Raw genomic sequence first — 26,046 nt, forward strand, 5'->3', positions numbered from 1 at the left:
CACCGGGACCCGCGGTTTGAGAGAATTCTGTGTCCATGTCCATGTCTTCATCACTCTTGTCGCTGCGCTGCCATTGCCGCCTCCTCCTCTCCTCGTTTTTCTGGTCCTGGTTCTGCATAAACTGCACGAGAACGCGCGAGGTGTTTACAATGTTCATGACTGCTGTCTTGAGCTAAGCGGGCTCCATGCTTGCCGTGGTATGGAGTCTGCAGTGTTCACCCAGGAAAAAAGGCGCGAAATGGTTGTCTGCTGTTGCTTTCATGGAGGGAGGGGTGAGGCTGTACCCAGAACCACCTGCGACAATGTTTTTTGCCCCATCAGGCACTGGGATCTCAACCCAGAATTCCAATGGGAGGGGGAGACTGCGGGAACTATGGGATAGCTATGGGATAACTACCCACAGTGCAAGCTCCGGAAATCGACGCTAGCCCCGGTACCTGGACGCACACCGCCGAATTAATGTGCTTAGTGTGGCCGCATACATTCGACTTTATACAATCTGTTTCCAAAATTCGAATTATATGAATTTGAATTAATCCCATAGTATAGACATACCCTTTGTCGCAGTTTTCAGGGGCAATATCTGGTTGTTATAATGCTCCATTGTAATTAAGTTTATATTATATCTCATGCTACCAGAACGATCCACTGTATTGCAAGGCGTGGAACAGAGGAGAATGGTTTTCTATGTAACTCCCCAAGTCACAGAATTCTCCACAATGGTGGCATGAGTAATATTTAATGTTGAACAATATCATGGTCCAAATGACAAAAATTACAGTCATTTGTAATTGTAGATTAATACAAGGTCCAGTCATAGTTTACTAAATTGTTTAATTCTTTAGGGATATTTGGATCAAGAAGGTAATACCATGGGATTTGCTGGACTTGTAACCCATCTGCATTATCACGAACCTTCCAATCTTGTCTTAGTCAGCTTTCTTGTGAAGGGCTTGTTCCACAAACTGTGCCAGCCGAGGAAAGGTAAGTTCATGTTCACTACCTTTTTACGTAGTTAAGAAATTGACACTAAATTAAAAATAATTGTTAAAGAGTAGAAGACAAGTTACATATATAGCGGAAAAAATTACCCAGATATAGTCCATCTCTTCTGGTTATTTCCTCCAATCAACCAACATCACCTCTGTCTTGGCACAACTGAACTTCAGCCAACTAGCCATCATCCAAACCCCTATCACAGCTGAACAAGCAGAGAAACTGCATTGTTCTGATCTGATGAAAAAGATGAGTGAATGTTGCAGTTTTGGGTAATTGCATCTATGACCTCTCTGTGGTGTGCTCAAGGGATGCTCCATTAGGTCTCACGCCTTCAGTGTCACCTCTCTCTGGTCAGGGACTTGCATTTATCTGCCTCCAGACATGGCATGTAGGCTGCATCCCCCTACAATTCACTGTGATTGTTCCAGCAGGTCTGATTTGTTCAGCATTTGCAGTTTCACACTCTCACAAGGGCTAAGACCGTAGTTTACTAGGGACCAGACAGCTTTACATAGAGCACAATGCATTTATTTTAGATAAAGAGATTACAAAGAAAATATAATAAAAGACAAACACATACACCCATCCGTCCTATGGTGACCCTGGCTAGTTCCAGTTCTTCCAACCCTTCAGCAGGATTTGCCTCTTCCCCATCTCCACTTTGGTCAAAGGTTCATGTCAGTTTATTGGATCAAAGTGAGAGCCCCCTTGAATAAGTTTAAACTCAGCCTTTATACCCCAAAGCCCTTCTTTGTCTCCTGGTCTCTTGAAGCTAGTCTGAGCCAGAATGTGCAATTCCCCCCAGAGGGTGGTACTTATGTGTCTCAGGGTCTGCAGTAACTGCCCCCCACTTATTTTAGTTCCTGAAAGGAGTTCTGTAACCCTCCCCAACCAGCCTACATACAAGCCTGGGTTCACAGAGATACAGATAACATTATAAAGTGGATCCAATAGTCTCAAGATATGCCTGCATTAGTCATAGGTGTCTGTCATAGTCAACAGCATGCTTATGGCGCCACGTCTGAAAATTCCTCACTATCTCACACTGTGGCCTTACATTTACATTGAGCAAGAGGGGTAACAAAAACACGAGAGAGAGAGACTCCTGTGGGTAGATGTTCAGTTGCAGAATAGCACCCTAGGAATCTTCTCTGAGAGAATACAATAGAGCCACTCCATCATGGTTCTTTCTATCCTTGCCAGAATATGCAACTTTCTGAACAATAGCATCAAAGGCAACTAACAGATCTAAAAGAATCATCACAGATATTTAGTCTTTGTCCATTGCTAAAAGGAGATCGCTGATCAAGGGGACCAGAGCTATGTTCAAATTTAAAACCAGATTTGAAGAAATCAAAAAAATCTGCACACTCTTGATAAAGCCAGAGCTGCCTCAATAAAATTTTCTCAATAGGCTTCCCTCAAAATATTAGAGACACAACATGGCACCTCCTAGTTCCTCCCAAGTCCGTGTAGTGTAATGGAGTTTGGACACATTACCCACATTATATCATAAGCGGCAACATTATGTATGTTTGCACCTATATTAGAGTTTTTTTTTCTAGAATTAAAAAGTTTGCTACGTGAGTTTTTCCAAATGCTTACAATACTGGCTAGTTTAGGCTTTAATCCCAACATCCTTGTTCTGACTGTCTGAGTTTTCTGTTTTGAATAGACTCAAAGACATTTTCTAAAGAGGTGATGGAACAACTAGTGCTAGTACTGGCAAATCTGTTTGGAAGAAGATATATCCCAGCCAGCGTGATTAAATCTAAACAAAAGTTTTACCAGTCAAAGGTAAGATGAAATCTCTTGTTTTATTTTTTTTAAATATTTAGTAAATAATGATAAAATAAAACAGAGAGGTAGGCTAAGTGATTGCTGATAATTTGAACAACAGATCTACAGGAGAGATAACCTCTCTTTTGATGTTAGAGTATCACATTGTGTAACTGTAGGCTGCTAGCCTGAGCCCTCAGTTCAGAAAGCGCTCACACCATGCTGGTTCTAGCCCTCTTTCTCACCTGGTTCTAGCCCTCTTTATTTGTTCACAATAAAACCGTTCAACATAAGCTCCATATATAAACCCAGTATTTTCCCTTGACCCAGGGTCTTCTTCAGGGGCCTATCTAGTCCTAACATGTTTTAGTCTTACCAATCACTTGCAGGCCTGCCAACAAGAGAGGCAAAGGGGGCAACTGCCCAGGGGCCCAGGTGATTTAAAAGGGCCCGGGAGTCCCAGGCCCCTTTAAATCATCTGGATGGGCCGCAGGGCACCTAGATACTCAAGACCACTCTGGGCCCTGTGCTTTGCAGGGCCCCATGGGCTGATGTGGGCGGTCCCGAAAGTGGCAGATTCATCACTTCCACCCCGGAACCTGTTCCCTTGGGGACAGCCCTGGCCCAGAATTTCTGTCGATGGGCCTGCTCACTTGCCTGAGAGTCACTCTGCTCCAAGGCCCTCCACAGGCACCCTCCTATTTCCTGTAAGGTCCCCTTGACCTAGGAGCTTCCTACTACAGTCTTTCTACTCTGAGCAGCTATCTTCAATACCTGGCCCCCTTGCTGGCTTTTATAATCAGCTAGTCTATCTCAGCTGTGAGGTAGCTGATCAGTCACAGGTGAGGCTCGGTGTAACTCTCCTTAAGCAGCCAGTCACTTTTAGTCAGTGATGAAAGCCATATACACAACCCTTAATTGAAAAGAATCATTATTAGATGCAAACATAAAGATTGGAGATTTGATGATCTTTAGATGAGATGAGCTCTTTGCAAGTCCAATGTTGTGAACTCAGTTTTAAACAGGAAGATCATCTCCCTCTCTTGAACTTGAACCCAGGTAACTACAGACCAGTTAGTTTAACTTCTGTGCCAGGGAAGATAATGGAGCAAGTAATTAAGGAAATCATCTGCCAACACTTGGAAGGTGGTAAGGTGATAGGGAATAGCCAGCATGGATTTGTGAAGAACAAATCATGTCAAACCAATCTGATAGCTTTCTTTGATAGGATAACGAGCCTTGTGGATAAGGGTGAAGCGGTGGATGTGGTATACCTAGACTTTAGTAAGGCATTTGATACGGTCTCGCATGATATTCTTATCGATAAACTAGGCAAATACAAATTAGATGGGGCTACTATAAGGTGGGTGCATAACTGGCTGGATAATCGTACTCAGAGAGTTGTTATTAATGGTTCCCAATCCTGCTGGAAAGGCGTAACGAGTGGGGTACCGCAGGGGTCTGTTTTGGGACCGGCTCTGTTCAATATCTTCATCAACGACTTAGATATTGGCATAGAAAGTACGCTTATTAAGTTTGCGGATGATACCAAACTGGGAGGGATTGCAACTACTTTGGAGGACAGGGTCATAATTCAAAATGATCTGGACAAATTGGAGAAATGGTCTGAGTTAAACAGGATGAAGTTTAACAAAGACAAATGCAAAGTGCTCCACTTAGGAAGGAAAAATCAATTTCACACATACAGAATGGGAAAAGACTGTCTAGGAAGGAGTACGGCAGAAAGGGATCTAGGGGTTATAGTGGACCACAAGCTAAATATGAGTCAACAGTGTGATGCTGTTGCAAAAAAAGCAAACATGATTCTGGGATGCATTAACAGGTGTGTTGTGAGCAAGACACGAGAAGTCATTCTTCCGCTCTACTCTGCTCTGGTTAGGCCTCAGCTGGAGTATTGTGTCCAGTTCTGGGCGCTGCATTTTAAAAAAGATGTGGAGAAATTGGAAAGGGTCCAAAGAAGAGCAACAAGAATGATTAAAGGTCTTGAGAACATGACCTATGAAGGAAGGCTGAAAGAATTGGGTTTGTTTAGTTTGGAAAAGAGAAGACTGAGAGGGGACATGATAGCAGTTTTCAGGTATATAAAAGGGTGTCATAAGGAGGAGGGAGAGAACTTGTTTACCTTAGCCTCTAAGGATAGAACCAGAAACAATGGGTTTAAACTGCAGCAAGGGAGGTCTAGATTGGACATTAGGAAAAAGTTCCTAACTGTCAGGGTGGTTAAACACTGGAACAAATTGCCTAGGGAGGTTGTGGAATCTCCGTCTCTGGAGATATTTAAGAGTAGGTTAGATAAATGTCTATTAGGGATGGTCTAGGCAGTATTTGGTCCTGCCATGCGGGCAGGGGACTGGACTCGATGACCTCTCGAGGTCCCTTCCAGTCCTATAATCTATGAATCTATGAATCTATGAATTTCCTCTACAACAGCTAGAAGCCTCTGCAAAACTTTTTCACAGTTTGGACTCCAGTTTTAGAAACTGTTTCACAGACTACCTCCCCTCCCTTTCAAATAACATCCCTATGGCAGTTAATTGCTTACATGGCAAAATAATATTGGAAATGTTTCAATATACTTTTTTTTTGGCTTACTTTTAATGCTGTTTAAACTATGGAAATGAGATAGCGCTCTACAGACCACAAGCTGCTGCTCTATGACCACAGTTTGGGAACCTCTGCTCTAGTGTATTTTAATTGATAGGGGAAGATGTTGCCTGATCTTTAAATTATGTATTAATTATATTGATTACTTAATAATCCCCAGTTATCATTTTGAGGGTTGCCAGGTTCTTGCCCCAAGATCAGGCCCAGTATTATTCAAATTATTATATAGTTGGGAACCCCTGATGTGCACAGTTGCAACACTCACACTATGGGAACTCTTTTATATTTACAAATATAGTTTATTAATACATTTAGCACAGTCACAAACACCCCAACTCAGTAAGGTAGATAAAAATACTACAGAATGTACATCTGAACACAAATACACTCACACCATCTCCTGTAGAACAACCTGAACTGTTAGCCATCATCTTCCTCATCACCATCACCTTCCCCATCATCACCAATGGCCATCATTCTGGAATCCCCCAAGGACTACATCTTCTCTCCTACCACTCCTAAGCTGGGATGCCACTTTTATAATATGTTATGCTGACACCGTTATATTTGATGCATATTCAGCAGGGGATTTATTTCCCTTTTCCTTATTTGTATTTCCTCACCTTACTAATGTTGGAGTATCTTTTTCCTATAGGTTAGTATATCAATGATCTCAACTTATTATCATATACATCCATTCATGGCCCTTTTGTGGTTAGGCATCACATTTGTTATTTCTGTCCTAACTGGTTATTTCGGTTCTTTCCAAGTTCCAAGTTGTGGTGTACCCGTTAAGTTTAAAAGGGTATGCACTTAGGAAAGCCCCTATGCCAACCTGCTTTAACACATCCTCTATGTTAAAGGTCGCAGCCACACATGGACCTTATGCTTTAACTCTTCACCATCTATCTAGGTGAAAGGTCCCAAACATATGTATGCTAACTTTGCCTTAGCTCACCATACAGGATGTGGCCTGCAGTCCCTTGTGTTACAGACAAAATATACTCTAATAGAGACTTATAAACCTATTCTAATAAAATAATCAAACCCATAAGAAAATAAGAAATTTATAAGAAAAGATATATAGGTAAGCAAGCAAGCTAGTCTTAAATGTATCTCATGTACCTGTTGTGTATATCAGTTTGTTGCCAGGACGCTTCTGTGGTTGAATTATTTACCTGTGGTCAGAACTTCCCCTTAAACTCTATTTTCAGCTCCCCAAATATGTGAGGTTTTCTGTTGGGCCGTTTTTCTGTGCAGAGTCTATCTGTTCAAAGTTCATAGGTCTCAAGCCTTATGCTAACTTGCTGAAGCTAATGTCTTACAGGATACAGGCCTGTAGGTTTTTTGCATTACTGCTGAATACAATGCAAAGCAGAATACAATACAAAGCAGTAAATATAATAAAGGCAAGCTAGCACACTGGGCTACAGATGTTTGTGTGGTGGGATAACATCTTTCCTATGTAACCTATAACGTGTACAGCATAAATTACTGATTTGTGCCTAGCAGACAGGGCCGGCTCCAGGCACCAGCTTACCAAGCAGGTGCTTGGGGCGGCCACTTCGGAGAGGGGTGGCACGTCCAGCTGTTCGGTGGCAATTCGGCGGACGGTCCCTCACTCCCGCTCGGAGTGAAGGACCTCCCGCCGAATTGCCGCTGCAGATCGCACTCGTGATCACGGCTTTTTGTTTTTGTTTTTGTTTTTGTTTGGCTGCTTGGGGTGGCCAAAACCCTGGAGCTGGCCCTGCTAGCAGAGCTGCTGTTTCAGTCTGTTTACAGGCTCAGGAAGAAATTTTTGACATTTTCAAGCACTAGAAACTTAAAAATGAAAGCTTGAGATTCAGCAAAACAATTCTGTGGCAATGGGTGGATTACCAGGCAAATTCTGTAGCCACAAAATTGCAGACTACAACATAGGGTTTGACTTATTATGGAGATAATCTGTTCTAAAGTCTTGCTTTTAGAAACAGTGACTTCAGTTGGAAATATCTAACATCAGATATGCTAAATATTGTCACTGCAACACCATACTGTAAAAGTATAGTATACAGCTCAGCTTTTCTGTACCCTTTTAGTTGCTCAGAAAACTGGTAAAACTCTAGACTGAATGTAAGTGTTCTATCCCACAACATTTGTATTCTTTTAGGTGTTCCTTGAAGATCTCCCAGAAGACTTTGCTGTTGCATTACATGAGTTCAACAACAAAATAGAGGAGAATTTTGGCCATTTTTTATTGATTATTTCCAAGATGGCTGATATGAAACAAGAATACCAACTTCCTCTTTCAAGGATTGGTAAGTGAATGCTACATTTATACATTCATATTCACTGTGGTTTGCTTCATTGAAATATTGTGTTTTGGGCTATTAGAGCCTGGTCTAGTGGTAGTGTAATGTGGAAGATAGGGGCTCAATTCCTTGTTCATAAGTCAACACACGCTAGAATCTGTATGAAAGCAACAGTCCTCTGAGGTAGGAAATATCTCACTTTGATATCTTGCAATTTTCTTGCCAACTAAAGAACCTGCACTGATGGACTCTAAAAAGGATTTTGTCAAAGCCTCATTAGAAGGAGGGTAATAATAATGGCCTTCAATGGGAAAAGAGAACAGGAGGAAAGTGTGGGTTCAGACTGCAAAAAAGACATAAAGAACCCTCTGAGTAGAAAGAAATATGGTATGATAGCGTAACAGGTTGGCAGTGTTTGCCTGAAGCATCCATCTTGTTAGCAAGATCCTTGCTGCTCTAGCTGAGACTACAAATCCAGTTATCAGAGTGGCTTCCAGCCCTGTACATCTACATCTAGACCAGAGGATATACTGCTACTGCACTTATGTCCCATCTATAGATCTTACTCTGTGAATATCACATAGTAACTGGAGGGGGTGGGGAGGTAGGTTGGAGCTTGCTCAGTGCAGATGGAATGTTCCCAGATTGTAGCAGCAGTCTTCTAAATTCTACCGAGCATATGTAAATGGTGATCAGGTTCTTTTAAGTCAGCAAAATCTGGATAGATTTTGTCCTGGGAACCCCAGAAGATACCTCTCTGATTACAGGACTAATTGCAAATACTGCTTCACCCCCCGAAGGCATTTCTTCAAAGAAATTGATGGAAAATATTTTAGTATTGGCTAATCAGCCTATTTTCCCCTAAACTCATTCTTAGAAATGGCTGAACCGCTTTTGCTGAATCTTTCAAAAAAAAAAAAAAAAGAAAAGAAAAATCAGCCTGAGGAGAAACCAAGCATGGGAAATTTCAGATCAAGTAGTTAAAATCTGGCAGAATTATAAGCAGCTGAAAGCAGAGGCTTATTATAGAAAGTGATAGATAACTCTAATTATAAGCATTGTCTGTAAGGTCAAAATTATAAAGAGAACTATTAAGTCAAAAAGAGTAATAAAAATATTTATTGCATTATCTGATCCTTTCTCAGAGGACAGTTGTGTTGCGTATGTATTCTTAAACTTTTCATTTCACATCTTGTTCTGGTTAGATTTTTCAAGTGAAGAATGCAATGACTCTAAACTGGTGTCTCACTTGATGAGTTGTAATGAAGGAAGAACTGCTGTTTCACCTTTTGCATGCCTGTCTGGAAACGTGGATAGTGATTTACTTCATGCAGAGACTGTCAACAGTGTAAGTGGGGGAGATTTGTAAAGTATTAATGCAGGTTCACTTTGTCTATACTCCAGAATAAATATATTCAGATACTCCATATGAAAAAGGAATTGCCACTCTAGTGATAACAGTTTGTACTTTTTATTTACCTGGTGTCTGAGGATATCAAAGTGCTTGACAAACATTAAGGAATCTAGCTTCACAATAGCTCTGAGGTAGGTATTATGCCTATTTTACAGATCAGGAGACTGAGGCATAGGGAAATTTAGGCAGCATTCTTCTGCTAAAAGAGAAGACAGTGATCTATTGCTATTAGGAAAGAGGCCTCTATCCTCTATTTATAGATTCAAATTCTACCTGACCTACATTCACACTGATTTTAGTAGAGATGCTCAGGCAAAATTTGCTCCATATTTTGTATTACTTCCAAGGAGTATATATTCCTAACAAGGAGCTTATTTAATGTTGTCAAATATAAGGAATATATAATGCCTGTTTTCTAGGGCTCAGCTGGCTTCCTGTTCACTTTTGGTGCTGATTTTGATCTAATGCCCTATATAGTTTGAAATCTGTTAAGGGAGAGAGATTCTCTCTACATGTACTGCCACTGTAATTGAAATTAGTTATGAAGCTTTCAGGGATTTAACTATAGAGGTAACTATCTGGAGGCCTGTCATTTTCAGCAGGTAACATTTAATTTTGGAACACAGTCCCTGCATTTGTTGATCAGAACCTGAGTCTGATGGGGGTATAATGCTCATCTATTTACTCACGCTTTTGTTTGAATCGGGTGATTGTAGGGGAGGCTATGGAGCTATTTTTGAGAGAATGTTAATTTAGTCTGATGGAGTTGATTGTGTTTTCTTTTAACATAGAGCTTCTTGGATAAGCCCATTTTTATAAACAAAAAAAAATGTATTGTAAAGAATAAAACTACTTTTAAAAATTGGTATAGGTGTTTACTTCCTAGAATCCATAATTAGAAAAGAGACACTCACTCACCAATTTTTTCAGTCGTGCACTAAGCCAGCAGAAGCTTTCAGTTATCATTTTAAATTCCTTAACATGCTTACTTTTCTACACTACTAGTAATCTAATAAAATGAAATTAAGTAACAATTATAGGAAAATAATTTTGTGGAATATTTTAGTACTAATATTAATTTGTCTTAAAATGTAAAACTCTCCAGTAAATAAGAGGTTTCATTGATGGTTACTCTTTCCTTGTCTTTCCATCCTCCTGATAGGAACTCTGTAGTATTTAACAGACTGACACTTTGTGCTGTTATTTTCCTTGACTCTGCTTAAAAAAAAAATCTCATTTTGTGGGTCTGTGCTCTTGGGTTCCATTTGCTACATAACCTTCTTTGCATAAATTTGGAAGAAAGAATTTCAAAAATAATCTAAACTTAAGCTCCTAAATATTTAGGCACTTTAATAAGGGGCCTGATTTTTCAAAAAACATATTAAGGGTCCAGCTAGGGTGACCAGATGTCCTGATTTTATGGGACAGTCCCGATTTTGGGGGCTTTTTCTTATATAGGCATAGGGTGACCAGATGAGATCAAGAAAATATCGGGCCACTGGAGGGGGGGAAGCCGAGTGCTGCCGGCTGGCCAAGAGCAAAAAAAAATAAAAGAAAAAAGCCGAGTGCTGCCGGCCGGCCAAGAGCAAAATATTGGGACAAAAATTGCGTCCCGACCAGAGATCGAATATTATCGGGACGTCTGGTCACCCTATATAGGCACCTATTACCCCCACCCCCATCCCGATTTTTCACATTTGCCCACTGGTCACCCTAAGTCCAGCAGATCCCATTATTCAATAGGAGCTGCTAGGTGCTCAGCATTTTTGAAAATTTGGTCCATTCTTTACGAATATAAGTAAGGATTTAAGAGCCTAATTTTTAGGTATGCTTGGCTGGGATTCTTTAAGAAATATTAGTTTCATAAAATAAATTAACCATCATTCTAAAGTGATGACTACTTTTATTAATGCTTTATTTCCATCAAGAATGCCATAAGGGCTTTGTCCTGCAAACAAAACTACCCAATAATGTCAATGGAATTTCTACTCTTGGGCTCCAGTTCAGCAACGTCCTTGATCATGTGCCTAACTTTAAGCACATGAGTAATCCTACTGACTTCAGGCCTTGCTGAATTTAAGCTTCCAGGATCAGATTTAAGTCTGGCACTTAGACATAGAAACCAAAAAACAGACTGTCTGGGTAAAACAAGATGGGTGGCAACCCTACTTAAGTGTTAAGTTGACATGTAGATGAGTAACGTCAAAACATGGAAAACCCTGGATAAGCATGCAAAAAATTTATACAGTAAACCTGAAAGATCTGAATCTTAAAATTAAGTTGCACTGTTTCCTCAGGTCATATTACGCACAGTTGGTATTACTGCTGGAAATATTCCTGTACTTTGTGCAAAGAAATTTGATAATCGAAGAAGAAGAATGCCACTTAATGCTTATGCACTTGACTTCTATAAACATGGTTCTTTGACAGCAATGGCACAAGATAATGGGTAAGCAACTGATGTTTCTTTGATTTAATTTTTCATCTTAAGCAGAGTTATAACCCTGATAGTTTAAGAGGTTAAAACATTATGCATATTGCATCATCTTCTCCCCAGCCCCACTCATCCATTTCAATGAGTGAAGAACATACAATCCTAACTTTTGACTGTGAACACTCCTAACACTACTGTATTTACTAGTGGCCCTCATACCCTTAGATAAGAGGTAGCCCTGGTGGGCTAAATGTTTTGATTATATTTATTGTCCATATATATTTTTTTATGAATCACTCTTTAAACTCTAGGAGAAAAATACAGTTCAGTGCACAGGCAACTATCTAAAGTATTCTAATACCTGTGTGTTTCACAGAAGTCTTGCAAGAGATTTTTCAGTAATCTACTATTTTCAGTGTTCTGATATAGTCTTACTTCGGGTGAAATTGAGCTCAGTGCAGAGTTCTTGCACAAAGCCCTATGCACCACGTAAGCATGCAAGTAAAGCTTAAGTGCAAAAAGCCTGCTGCCCTTCCATTTACTCTAGGTAAAATTCAACCTTGTGCAGAGTACAAGTTACAAGGCTCACTTAAGCCTTTTTTTTAAGGACTTTAGTGGAACTTAAATGGTGCATAAGCCTTCTGTGGACCACCTGCACAGAGATTAATTGAGCTTGAAATCCTGGCCCTTAAAACTAGTGGGAATTTTACCACTGACTTCAGTGTGGCCATGATTACCCTGAATATGTACAAGTGAAACACTGTAAAACACCTGCGTCCGAAGAAGTGGGCTGTAGCCCACAAAAGCTTATGCTCAAATAAGTTTGTTAGTCTCTAAGGTTCCACAAGTACTCCTGTTCTTTTTGCGGATACAGACTAACACGGCTGCTACTCTGAAACCTGTAATAGACATGCTTAAATACTTCTAGTTATTTACATTTGGAAATCTTTTCTTTTTCTAGTATACATGAAGGAGAAGCTTATCTTCTGCTGAAAGATTTTTCACTCACTATTAAAGCTATCAGGTATACATATGCTGGTGACTCTATTTAAACAAGAAAATGGACTAAAAGGGAAGTTATTTTTTGTAAATAATTTAAGATACTTTTTAAAATGTATGGTACCTGAAATGAAAAGAAAACTCTGTTTTCACTTGCCTTTTGAAAAACGTGTGATTTTGATAATTATGTCCTGTACAAATAATTTCTATCCCTAGTAAAATAGTGGATGAAATAGTAAGTAGTGGGAAATTCACTAAACATCTAAAGGATGACAGTACCATGTTCATGAGTTTAGAATAGCATGGGTTTAGAAAGATTAAATCTTGGCAAACAAACTTTACTGTTTTCTTAGTTAGACCTACAAAACCAGTGAGTGAAAGGAAGACAATAGATGTACTAGATTTGGGGCTAGATTCCTCAGTTACTGTAGATCAGTGTAGCTCTATTGAAATAATGGAGTCAATGGAACTACACTGATTTTAGCTAAGGATGTGTCCCTTGGTTTTTAGTAACACATTTAACACTGTCTGTGAAATCATGTTTGAAAAATTAATTCAAATTAACTTGGTTAAGTACACTTTTATGTTGACTGATAATTAATGGCAAGACTATAAACAAAGGATAATGATAAATCTCAATATAGGTCTTTTTTCTGAGAAAAATGCTGAGCGCACTGATCCAGCGAAGCACTTTAGAACATGCTCAATTTTAAGCATGTGAGTAGTTCCACTGACTTCAAGAGAGGGGGCTCAGGGAGAAGACAGCTCTCTAAGAATCCCCTTGCAGAGCTCCTCTCACATCATTCCATTAGGAAGAGGCTAATACAGTATAGCATTCCACAGCTTCTTGTGGCTCTGATTTAGCAGTCCTCCTCCGTTCAGCAAAGCAATTAAGTATGTGCATATCTTTAAGCATGTCTAAGTCCTGTTCAAGTCAATGAAATGAAACACATCATTAAGTGCATTGCTGAGTAGGGATAAACTTAAGCATGTGAGTAAATACTTTGCTAGGAGCCAGAGTAAGGAACTTCCTGTTGGAGTAATGGTTATAAATACTTATAAATGTAAAATTGCAGAATCTAGAATCACAGAATCCAGAACCACAGAGCTTGAAATAGTAGAGGCCCTGTTCCATGAGAGTGGCCTCAAATCTCAACCACATCCAAGAAATTTGACTTCAAAAACTAAACTGTGTCATAGGCCACAGCACTACATGTTGTACAGGTCGTCCTGCTGATTAATTTGAGAAAAACAGGCACATGACTCTTAATTTTAAAATTAATACACCCGGAGCTTCAGTTTTTAATAAATCAAACAAAATAAGGAGAGAAATAAAAATGAGTTGGTAAACATATTTAATTCTAACTATAATTGTATAAAAAAAATTAAATCCACAAACTGGGAGCTACCTTAACATTTAAACTAAGAGAATGTTCTTTCTTTACATAAAAGCAACTTTACAATTAATCATTTTCCCTTCTATTTTGCAGCGTTTCTCTAAGTGAACTCTGTGATGAGGAGGAGGACAACGTTGTGCAGGCATTTAGCCAACTCAGTGACAGTTACTGGGAAAAACTGCAAAAAGTCTAAGGCTAAAGATATAAAATCATCTATGTGCTGAAGCAACAAAATTCCAAAACTATGTTTCCTCATTTGTTATAACTTGGAAATATTATTATTTTCATAACTGCTTTAGGATAGTAATTTAAATTTGTTTTAATTACATAAAGTCTTGAATTCTGTCATCAATTTAATTCCTCCACAACTCAGTTTTATTATGTATTTTATTGGTGTGGCTATAAGATGTGTTGATTTTACAGATTTTGTGACAATTATGGTACTCATGGCTCTGCTGTGCATAGCAAAACATGTTTAGCTTGCCATGCTAGACCTTTTTTATGTAAAAAGATTTAGTTTCAAGTATGTATTTGAGAGATTGTGCTAAATATTAAGAATTTAAATTCAGAGATTATGTACAAAAACAACTTATGCTCTGTTTCTTTTATTAATCTATTAATAACAAGTAACTAATTCAGGGAATAACTTTCATTATACTCTAAGAAATAAATGTTATAATTAAAGTAATGAGTGCCATGACTTTCCTCTTATTTTTAAACTAAAATTATTACTTTTCTATTTTTTTTTGTTTATGTCAAACAACAAGCTTTTAATAATGGACTGAAGAAGCCATGACTGATATAAAAAACTGGGTCCACAGTTTTGAAAAGGAGGTCCGCTAGTCCTGCCGAATTGCCGCCGAAGCCTGGAGCCGCCGCTGGGTATCAGGAGGGTTGTGGGAGAAGAGGTGCAGGGGAAGGGGGGAGGTGCGGGAGGAGAGGTCTGGGGGAGGGTACAAAGGGAGAGGTGCAGGTGAAGGGAGAGTACAAGGGGAAGGGATGCGGCGAAGGAGCGATGGGGGGAGGTTACAAGTGGAGGTGCTGCGAGTGGGATGGGGGGGTGCAAGGGCTGAGAGGGGCAGGCGCTGACAGCTGCTTCCCCAGCCCCGTGCAGGCAGAGCCAAGAGGACGGACACTGACCCCCAGGTGCCCGAGTCGCGGGGGTCCCCCGGCGGGGCAGTATCCCCAGCTGTCCTGCTCGGAGCCGGGCTCTGCCTCTCCCCGCCCAGGGCAAGCAGCGCGGGGCTGAGGTGGGGGAGGTGTGCGGCCGGCTGGGTCTGGGAGCAGGAGGGGGCGGCGGCAGCTCCCTGGCAACTCAGGCTGCCCAGCCCCCCGGCGGCGTCCTGCACAGCCTGGCGCCGCCCTGGGGAGACTCAGAGCAGCAGCGGCAGCGGTAGCAGCAGCAGGACCCCTCCTCCCTCCCTGCATCCAGGGCCTGCTTCCCTCCCTCCCCAGCTCCTCACACACTTCGGGAGCCCCTCTCACCACTGCAGCCCAGGCTCGGCTAAGGGGACGATGCTCTGGCTCTCCAGTGGCAGGACTCTGGCCAGGGCTGGCTCCCGACTTTTTGCGCCTCAAGCAAAAAAAAGGGCCAGAGTGCCGCCCCTTCGAAAGTGCCTCCCCAAGCACATGCTTGGAGCGCTGGTGCCTAGAGCCGGCCCTGCAAATTACCAAGGGAAATGGTGAATTCTCCGTTTCTTGATGTCTTCATATCAGGACGGGTTTCCTTTCTGGAAACTATGTTTTAGACAAACATAGGTTATTGGGCTCAGCATAGTGGTAACCAGATGAAATTCTATGGCCTGTGTTACACAAGAAATTAGATTAGATGAGCTACTGGGCCCTTCTGGCTTTAAAATCTAAGAATTTGTATAAAAATGGTGAAGGTACAATTTGATCAATCAGAAGTTAGGTAAGGAAGAGAAAATATTTATGTATACTATTATCATTTAGAGTAAAATTCATCCCTATGCAGAGGACCAGACTATACAGTTCCATCCAGGACTTATGCACCACTTAAATCCTACTTAAGCCCTCAAAATAGGTCTTAAAGTTGATCCTGACCAATGGGAAATCTTGGTAAGTGATCGTAACAAGTGGCGCCATCGTCTCCATCAGGGTATCAAAGTCCATGACAGGAGCTGGCTCCTACAGCTTGAGGAGAAAAGAGCCCGTAGGAAGCAAGCAGCTCCGAACCATGATACATACTTTTGCAATAACTGCCACAGATCATGCAAATCTCAGATTGACCTATTCAGTCACATGAGACATTGCAAACCATCTACATCATAGGCTGAAATTCCCACCCTCTCTCACAGACAAAAGGATGCCAACATATAGAAGGTTTGATTTTTTTTTTGTCAGGATTTTTCTTGGTTGTTTTTCATCTTAGAAACAACAAGACTGTAAAGTCTGATCTTCCCTGATTTTGTTGGACAACCAGTAACACATTTTAAAATATGCTCTTCTGAGCTCTACACACCTTACTTTAAGAGATTAAGGGGCTGAATCTTAAAGACTTCCTTGATTCAAAATGTTAATTATTCAGTTGTTAATTTTTCACTGAAGGCATATAATTATAATTAAAAACAATCGAAACCAGATAGGATTTTTAGTCATACTGTTTTATACTTTCTCCTCTTAATAGCTGTTGCTGGAGAAGGAGGAGACTATGAGTTCTAGACTCACTTTTTCTAAAGCAGTATCTAAAATGGGGCGGGGAGAAGGGCCCAGGGTTCACCCTGATTAGCTAAATCAAGGTAAAACTACAACTTGGCCTTCTCTATACTAAGATTTTACATATCAGCAATCATCTGTTAACTTTCATGTAAAACACACCTTTTTCCTTAGCGTAAACAAGCTCCATTGTGCTAATAGGTCTTACAGTTCACACAAGTTGTGAAAAGAATGCAGATCTCTAATATGGCAGACCGAAGATTCGGCCACTTAGCCTGTCTTTCAGGGTCTGTCCAATCTCTATCCTTGGTAATAGAACAGTGATATTTCTGCATCTGTAACTCTCCGTCTCAGTGTGTTGAATCCCATACTAGTGGATGGTTCACAGAGGATCTATTGCCAGCTAATGTAGTTAGTTCTTTAGCTGAAGTGGTAGAGGTTTGTGATGCGGTACTGAATGTTTTGTTGGAGAAGTTGTTATAACTGCACAAAACAGAATTTTGGGTCTTTTTTCACTAGAAAAAACATACAAAAACTAGCAAAAATTGTGTGCTATCAAGTATTTAAAGATTGTATGCTCAAAGGCCCAAGAGTAGTGGGCCTTAAATCTGGCATTTACTAAGAACCTTAAATTAGGCAACCTTAAATCTGGCATTTATTAACTTTAGAATGCTTGACTTTACAACCTAAATAACATTCTGTGACATGGTACACAAGAGCAGTCCCTAGCCCCGGCCCTAAATGATTAATGCAGCAACCAATTAACCCAATTCCAGGTCCTCCGGTTAGTGGAAATTTTGATAATATAATATCATCGGAAATGGGTTGAGTTGGGTATCATTTAGAAACCCTTTCTCCCAAAAACACAATGGTACTAATCATGACAAACCTAGAACAATTACGTAGATATATATTCAATAAAATGTTTAACAATCAACATTTTTTAAATTATATTTTAACTCAGTCATGTCAAACATGCAGTCTTCAGAAAGTTAAATGATGACCCTTGACTGACAGTACTGTGTTATCAGTTAATGCTGAGAACATGATTCCTGATTAATGTTTTTAATGTTACAGACTACTATAAATAGAAGGAGTGCTTCAAGTTGATCTGCCATCATTGGCAAAAAAGACATGGTTCAGTGGTATTGATTATAAGCTTTGTTTATTATAAGAGTTATAATAAAGTACTGGTTAAGACTTCAGCATCCAGCTAGAAACTACTGGAATCCATCCACAAACATAGTTACATAGCATACATTTCATAACAGAATTAATTACAGTCCAAAAATAATTTATTACAAAATCCTTGATAATGTTTAGGTATCAATGGGGAGATAAAAAGTACTGACTAATAGCTGTAACATTGGAGAACACCACCACAAAGTGTTAGGATATAGATATTCAGGCCTGTCTGTAAAGGCCTATACTTTAAGAATTTAGGTGTATTCTTATCACTTAGCTAGTTATAGAGGTATAAAATAAAGCATCAAAATCACTGTCTGTCTGTGAAAGGGCCTTCTCGTACTGTGACAGTCTGAGGCTCTGTTCTTAGGCTAAGTAAGGCCTTTGGCTAAGCAGCAGAGGCAGCCATAAGCCGAGAAGTGAACGGTCACATCCTCACATTCCAAACTAGTCATATGGAAATAAGGTGCTATTGGGCTGTTAGGAATACAGTTCTGTCCTGATATTCCTATCACCTCCAGAGAAAGGAAATAGCCTAGAACATGTAAAAGGAAATTTAGTTTGATAGTTTTCTGTCTGGTAAGAACTTACTTATCAATAGACAGTTGGAAAACCCTTATGTCTATATAGATGTAGTTGTGAAATCCTCACTTCTGTATTGTTTTGTATGTTTATTTGCATGGTCTCTGGTTCTGTAATTGTTTCTGTCTGCTGTATAATTAAATTTGTTGGGTGTAAACCAATTAAGGTGGTGGAATATAATTGGTTAAATAACCATGTTACAGTATGTTAGGATTGGTTAGTTAAATTTCAGAAAAATGATTGGTTAAGGTATAGCTAAGCAGAACTCAAGTTTTACTATATAGTCTGCAGTCAATCAGGAAGTAAGGGGGAATGGGAACAGGGAATGGGGATGAGGAAATTGGAATCATGTTTTGCTAAGGGGGGAATGGGAACAGGGATGGCTCCGTGGTGTCAGAGCTGGGAAGGGGGACACTGAGGAAGGAAACTGGAATCATGCTTGCTGGAAGTTCACCCCAATAAACATCCAATTATTTGCACCTTTGGACTTCGGGTATTGTTGCTCTCTGTTCATGCGAGAAGGACCAGGGAAGTGAGAGGGTGAAGGAATAAGCCCCCTAACACAAACGACCTGGTTAAACACAATGCTCAGTGTCACCTTGCATGCTATAAGAAATGCACATACAAAACTGAATTTGGCAAGGCTGGGGAGGAAGTACATCAAGCATTGGGAAAAAGTTGAAAATGCCAGCACAACCTGGCAAACCCAGATGTAGGTGGAAAATTACAAGTTCCATTTTGTTTAGGCACTTTGCCATTTTGTTTGTAAGGAGTTGTTGTTTGTCCACTATGTTGGTGACCTTCTTCTTGAGACAATTGGTGCCTTTTTCTCTCTAAGGTGGGAAAGAGCAAGGGTCATATGGCCTGTGTTCTACCTAGGAACCGGAGAGCATAAAAGACTGCTGCACCCGAGAGGAGAGGCTGTCCTTCCTGGTGGCAGCACAGTGCATGCCTTAGCCAAGACTTTGAGGGATCTACAGAAGACCACAGAAGAAGATCCAAACTCCATAGTTCCGGCTATCAATTTCTGATTGATTCCTATCTTACCTGTATCCTGAACTCCTGTGTTCTCACCTTGCTATCGTGATGTCTTTTGTCATGGGTCCATTCCTCTGAACCTGGTGTAGTATGCTGTGTACCTCTGTACTTTACCTGTAAATTCCCCTTTGTCCTCATGGGTTTGGTACCTTGACTTTATGTCAGTTTGTTGTGCCAACCTGTACCTGTATGCCTTTTGTGTATTGTTTTGCTAGGGGTCCGATAAGTTACTGTTTCCAGATTCAGTCACTGTTTAATAAACCAATTTGCTTTATAGTTAATCTTGTCCTTAGTTTTCTCTCCGTTGATACATGTGGTTTGGGGGAATGAGTCTGCTGGGTGGGGACTCTGAGGTGTGGAACCTAGAGCACATCCAGTTATACATAGGCAAGATCTGAGTTCTGGTTAACACAGAGCTCTATCGAATTTTGAACAAAACATTAAGCATGATTGGGATGACTTTCCTAGAAGTAACCAAACACCTTTTAGACTCATTATATACTGTTAAATGCCAGGAAGGGACAATTTTAAAGCTACAGGATGAGCTTACTCGCACTGGTAACCCATTCATGTATGATGGACCGGAGCTCATGATGAAAGCAGTGTTCAGTGGTAAGATAGCTAAAGATATCAGAGTGAAGGTGGCAGGGACTATTTCAGAGCTAATTTCAGACAGGTCATTGTTCGCTCTTGGTTGTGTCCAGATCTCAGCATGACATTGATCTATGTGAGACTTCGGGAAAGTATGAGTTCTCTGTGATACCAGATATGATTGATGTTCAAATGCGATGGATCAATGCATATGTGCCATGCAAAAAGCAAACAAATCCACATCTTGGATGGTCTTCCTAAGCCAGCACCTGTTAACAACATGACCAGTACCTTAGGCCAACAAAGGCCTTTCAGCACAGTAATCAAGGATGGTATGGCTGAAGTTCAAACTCTCGACAAACTAGAAACTAACACTTGCTGAGATTTGGCAGAATACTTTATTATGAGGCTATAGAGAAAATTCTGGTGCTAAGATGAAGTCCACCTTGTGTTTGACATGTATGCAGAGGAATCAATTAAAATATTACATGAAAAAAAGAGACTCAATGGTATTGCACCTATCCAATACAAAATCATTGGCTCCATGAACATTTCCAATGTCACAATGAAGAAGCTATTGTCTCATATTCTCACAAAAGACAAGTTAACTGTGTACCTCGCAGGAAAAATGCTTGAGCATGCCAAGAATTTCTTAAAGAATTTCATCATTGCATGGTATAATGAAGATGCTGCCTCGCACTGTTTAGTGGAGTTTCTTCATAGTTCCCATGACACTAAAATTATCTTGCATGCCATCAATGCCACAGATAGACGTGCTACTAAACTTTGGATTTTTGCACAAGACATAGCTGTTCTACTGTTTTCTGTGAGATGCTACTCAAGACTTCCTCAAGATTCTGTTTTTGTGCCTGTTGCTTGAAAACAGAATTACTGTATATTCCTCAGAGATGCGTTGCTTTCATTTGTACCATTGTCCTGACACTACTGACACTACTGGAAGGTTGACTGGATAGTACAGGGGTCAGCAACCTTTCAGAAGTGGTGTGCCAAGTCTTCATTTATTCACTCTGATTTAAGGTTTCGCGTGCCGGTAATACATTTTAATGTTTTTTAGAAGGTCTCTCTCTATAAGTCTATATATTATATAACTAAACTATTGTTGTATTGTAAAATAAACAAGGTTTTCAAAATGTTTAAGAAACTTCATTTAAAATCAAATTAAAGTGTTGATCTTACGCTGCCGGCCTGCTCAGCCCGCTGCTGGTCTGGGGTCCCGGCCCTGCCCACATACAGTGGGTACCTACCTTCTCCCTGGTTCTGGCCCATTCTCTTCCTCTCTCTGCACTGAGCTGAGGGTGGAAGTGCACTGAGCACAGGGCTGGGGATGAAGGGTCTGGCCAGGAGCTAGAATGAGGGAGGGGGCTCAGGGTTGGGGCAGGAGATTTGGGTGTGGGGCACTTACCTGGGCAGCTCCCATTTGGTGCGAGGGGTGCAGGTGGGAATGTGGGGTGTGTGTGTGTGCTGGAGCTCCCGTTTGGTGCTCAGGGTGAGGGTGGGGATGTGGGGGGTGCATGGGGTATGGAGGCGCTGGGGATGTGGGGGGTGCAAGAGTCAGGGCAGAGGGCTGGGGGCATGTGAGGGGGTGCAGGTGTCAGGGTAGGGGGGGCTGGGTATGTGTGGGGGTGCCAGAGTCAGGGCTGGGGTCGTGGGGGGGGTGAAGGAGTCAAGCAGAGGACTGGGTGTGTGTAAGGTGGGTCAGGGCTCAGGGCAGAGGGCTGGGGGTGTGTGAGGGGGGCTCAGGGCAGGGAGCTGGGTGTATGGGGTGGCTCAGGGCAGAGGTCAGAGGGCTGGGAGTGTAAGTGGGGGGGCTCAGGGCTCAGGGCAGAGGGCTGGGTGTGTGTGTGGGGGGGGTCAGGGCTCAGGGCAGAGGGCTGGGTTGTGTGTGTGGGGTCACGGCAGAGGGCTTCCCCCACTCCTGCGGCCCCCAGCTGGTTCACCCACTCGGGGCCCCGCAGCGCACCACACGAGTGCAACTAGCGCCCCCCGGCAAGACAGTCCCCTCTGACTGTGTCTGGAGAAGCCGCTCCGGGAGGCGCATGACCCCGCGGTATGCAAGCTCCTCGTCCCAGGGCTCTCTGGCCACCACCGATTCCCGCTCGCCCGCACCTGCTGTGCGCTCAGTGCCGCCGGGCCGCAGGGCTCTCCACTCCTCCCAGCAAGTACTGATCCATGGCCGCGGCCGGGCGCCTCCTCCCGGGTACGCTCAGCAGCCGGCGCTTACTGCCGCTGGGAGTCAGGACCAGGTCCGGCAGCGAACCCGCTCCCTCGGCGCACCGCCAATCCACCATGGCCAGCTATACCAAGGCAGCCCAGGTGAGCGGGCTCCTTGCTGAGTGAGGGGACGCGAGAGCCCACAGGCAGGCCACTGAGGCGGCTCTTCTCTGAGGCAGCGCAGGCTCTGCCCCTCACTGGCTGTGTGTCCTCGGGACTCGGGCAGGCAGCAGTGTGCCATTAAAAATCGGCTTGCGTGCCATCTTTGCCACGCGTGCCATAGGTTGCCAACCCCTGTGATAGTATTTGATTCAGCCTTCAAAGACTCTCTCCTCGATCTGAAGGTGCTCGGAACTATTGAGACAGTCACTGATGAGGCCATAAATGGACGGGAGGCATTCATATGCCAAGTTCACCATTTGAAGACCAGTATTACAATACTTGCGAAGCTATGTTGGTGGATGTTCTCCAAGAAGCAGAAAAACGGAGAAAAATTGTCATCAACAAGGGGTACACTTATACTTCCTGTCAATAGGACAAATTATCAAGCAATGGAATGGCTCTGGGATGATCGAGTGCATCCAAAACTACCCTCCTCTATCAAGTATGGATGGGTCTTGAAGGACGGACTAATCACACCAGTTATATGGGAAATATCAGTCCTTCAGCTAATCAAATGCTTGTGTGCAAAGACCAAATGCTCAATACCATGGAAATGTTTGACAGCCTGCCTTATATGGACATGTGTGAGTGTGAGATCAGTGTGATGTGTGGAGATGACACTAATGATGACTTTGATGAACACATTTTTTCAGTCCTACATATCAAGGTTAATTTCCCTAGGATTACCACAGATCAATCCGTTTTTATGTAAGCAATGCATTCCTGAGTTAAAGAATAATTTAAAAAGTTGATTTTTAAACACTTTCTCAAATATATATAACACATAATTATTCTAGGTTTGCCATATTTGGTACATTGTGTTCGTGGGACAAAGGTATCCAAAAACCCTAATTCAACCCATTTTCAATGACATTGTATTATCAACATTTCCACCAACCGGAGGCTCTGGAGCTGAGGGGACAGCAAGTCCCTCTATTACACCGCTGAGGGTGACACCACTGAAATTATGATTCTGTAGATTTTTACGAATCAAATGACTCCTCTCTTACTGTTCTATCACTAACTTGCCCAATACAATGAGATTTAAAAATTTTATTAGAGTGAATGTTTAAAATGAAATATACATGAGTTAAGAGGCAAGGTACTGTACATCTGGGGTCAGGCTTGGGTTATGGGGGCTTACAGGTATCGTTTGCCAGGATGTAAAGATACATACATATTGCATAACCTGCATAGACCCAGATTGGGGTGCAAGAGTTTTTAAAGAGTCAGTGGATAAGTGGGCTCGGGTACGCCACCCATGAAATGAATAAGGAGTCCAAGTCAGTATCGGTGTAGCGGATAAGTACATGGGTGGGGTACCCTTGGTCTGTCAGGGAAGGAATTGGGTTATTTCCCTGGTCGGCGGTCTCGGTTACTCAGTGTGGTATTGACGGTGTCCTGTGATGTGTTCCGTATAAATGTCTCTAGATCACCTGATGGCGTCAGACACCATGAGCTGTCTCATGAGCCAGGCGTAGCATCGATCATCTCCACACGCTCTCAGAACCGGCTTGTTGTGGAAGTTCCAGGAGCCCAGGGCTCCCACAATCAGGGAGTGCATCTGGACCTCGTAGCCCTGGGCTCTCAGGGTCTCAGCCAGCGGGGTGTACTTCAACGTCTTCCATGCTCGGGCCTCATGGAGGGCTGGTAGACAGTTTTCAAAAGGCACTGTGACGTCTATGATGAGGACATTCTTCTTTTCTGCATCCATCACGACGATGTCGGGTCGCAATATGCTGTCTGTCCCAGGGATGGCGGAGTTGAGGGTGATCTTCCCCAGGGATGGCAGGATGGCTTTCACCAGCCGGTTTTGGATGGCGTTGTGGCGGTGCCGCCAGGCTCCGGAGTGCTGTTTGCATCCACACAGGATGTGGGGCAGGGTCTCGTTTGCATAGCCGCACTTCCTGCAGCGCTTGTCCTGGTTGCCATGACGGATGGCTCCGTTGAGGGGGACGCAGTTGAGTCGGGCCCTGTGGATGAACCGCCAGTCCACAAACCTGGTGAAGCTGCCCCCAGGGAGGAAGTGGTTGCTGGCGTCCTACTTGCTGGACACCTCGAACACCTTGCCCTGGTCCGGCTTCCGCTTGAGGTTCTCGGTGTAAAGGCAGTGGATGGTGTCCTTCAGTGTCCTTTCCAGCATAGCTCTGGCGGTCGGGGTGACGATGGTGTGGTTCGGGGTCTTTAAGCGCGGCACCAGTATTCCCAGCTCCCGGCGCTCCTCGCACCACTTCCAGCAGCAGCCGATCCTCTTACCCAGATGTCTTGAGGCTTTGCGGGCGCGGGACCAGAGAGAGGACAGGTCTCTCCCCTCTCTTCCGAACTCAGCCTCCAGGGAGCCGCTGAGGTAGGTGGCGATGTCCTGCTCAGAGGGGGCCCTGGCGATGCGTTTCCTGACCACGGCCCGTACGGCTTCCTGCGCAATGCTCCTCACTGTAGGGTCTGGGCACGTCAGGAGGCGGAAGGCATGGGTCATCACCACCACTTCGCACAGGTCACCCATCCAAGGTACGTTGGCGCCGCTCTGCCTGTGGGAAATGTAGATGATGTCCGTGCTGGCCCTCTGGAGAAGGTAGGGCCACTTTTCACCAGCTGCCTGATGGCGCTGTTAGCCTTGTTCAGGGGCACTGTTGTTACGGCCGATCCCCTGAAGACAAAGGAGATACGGGGTACCAGGAAGGTATTGAGGCTGTTGATCTTTTGCCAGGGGGCAAGCAGGGAGGAGTCGATTTGGGCCGCATCTCGCAGGATCTCTGCGATGGTGTCTTCGGGGGTCTGTTGGACGCGGACCCCTGTGGGTGTGCCGAGATGTTGGTATACCTCTCCCTCTTCGAGGGAGGCCATGGGCTCGCCCTGGACCAGGAATCGTGATGGCCGGACCAGTGCCCTGTCGCTACGGTCGACGTGGTAGGAAGCACACTTGTTGGGGTTGAAGCGGAGGCCAATCCACTCGGCGGCTTGGCTGGTGACGTCGAGCATTTGCTGGAGGCTTTCCGAGCTGTCAGCGACCAGGGCCAGATCATCCACGTAGGCCAGAATGCTAATTTTCTTGCCGTGCAGGTCGGAGCTGGTCGGGCTGCTGGAGATGGCTCGGATGAGCAGGTCCATGGCCAGGTTGAAAATGATGGAGCTGAGGGGGCACCCTTGTTTCACACCGTCGCGGATGGGGATGGCGTCCATCTCTCCATCCATGGCGCGGATGGTGGTGGAGCAGTCCTTGTAGAGGTCCCAAAGGATCTGGATGAAGGTTTCTGGCATCCCGAACTCTCCCAGGGTGGCAAAGATGTGATGGTGGGGTACAGACCTGAAAGCGTTGGTCAGGTCAAGCCATGCCACAGTGCACTGTCTCTTGGACCTCCTGGCTTCCTGGATGGTGGTCTGAAGGAGGAAGTTGTGCTCGTAGCATCCCTCGCAGGACATGAAACCCTTCTGTATTGAGCTGACAGCACCCCCGCACACTGACCAGTCTGTGATCCTTGCCACGAGGCAGCTGGCATACAGCTTGTAGATGGTGGAGCAGAGGGAGATGGGCCTCCAGTTGCCAGGGTCGTCTCGCTTGCCTTTTTTGTGGATGAGCACGGTCATGGACTTTTTCCAGGAGCAGGGAACGCGATGAAACTACTTGCATTTGGTGAAGATGGC

At 43.1% G+C, this 26,046-nt stretch overlaps 2 protein-coding genes across 2 annotated transcripts in view; one reads left to right on the top strand and one right to left on the bottom strand.

Moving 5' to 3' along the window:
• The window catches only part of DDX60 (DExD/H-box helicase 60), an 80,013-nt gene extending 65,393 nt beyond the window's left edge, over window positions 1-14,620 (top strand). Inside the window, exons 32-38 of the mRNA XM_054029085.1 lie at window positions 846-984; window positions 2,675-2,796; window positions 7,553-7,700; window positions 8,900-9,042; window positions 11,406-11,557; window positions 12,504-12,566; window positions 14,032-14,620. Coding sequence (XP_053885060.1) covers window positions 846-984; window positions 2,675-2,796; window positions 7,553-7,700; window positions 8,900-9,042; window positions 11,406-11,557; window positions 12,504-12,566; window positions 14,032-14,131 — 867 coding nt within the window. The 3' untranslated portion in view covers window positions 14,132-14,620. The remainder of the gene's footprint in view (window positions 1-845; window positions 985-2,674; window positions 2,797-7,552; window positions 7,701-8,899; window positions 9,043-11,405; window positions 11,558-12,503; window positions 12,567-14,031) is intronic.
• The window catches only part of LOC128837710 (serine-rich adhesin for platelets-like), a 137,107-nt gene that overhangs the window by 8,332 nt on the left and 102,729 nt on the right, over window positions 1-26,046 (bottom strand). The window lies entirely within an intron of this gene.

Source organism: Malaclemys terrapin, chromosome 5, assembly GCF_027887155.1.
Source record: "Malaclemys terrapin pileata isolate rMalTer1 chromosome 5, rMalTer1.hap1, whole genome shotgun sequence".
Lineage (NCBI taxonomy): Eukaryota > Metazoa > Chordata > Testudines > Emydidae > Malaclemys > Malaclemys terrapin.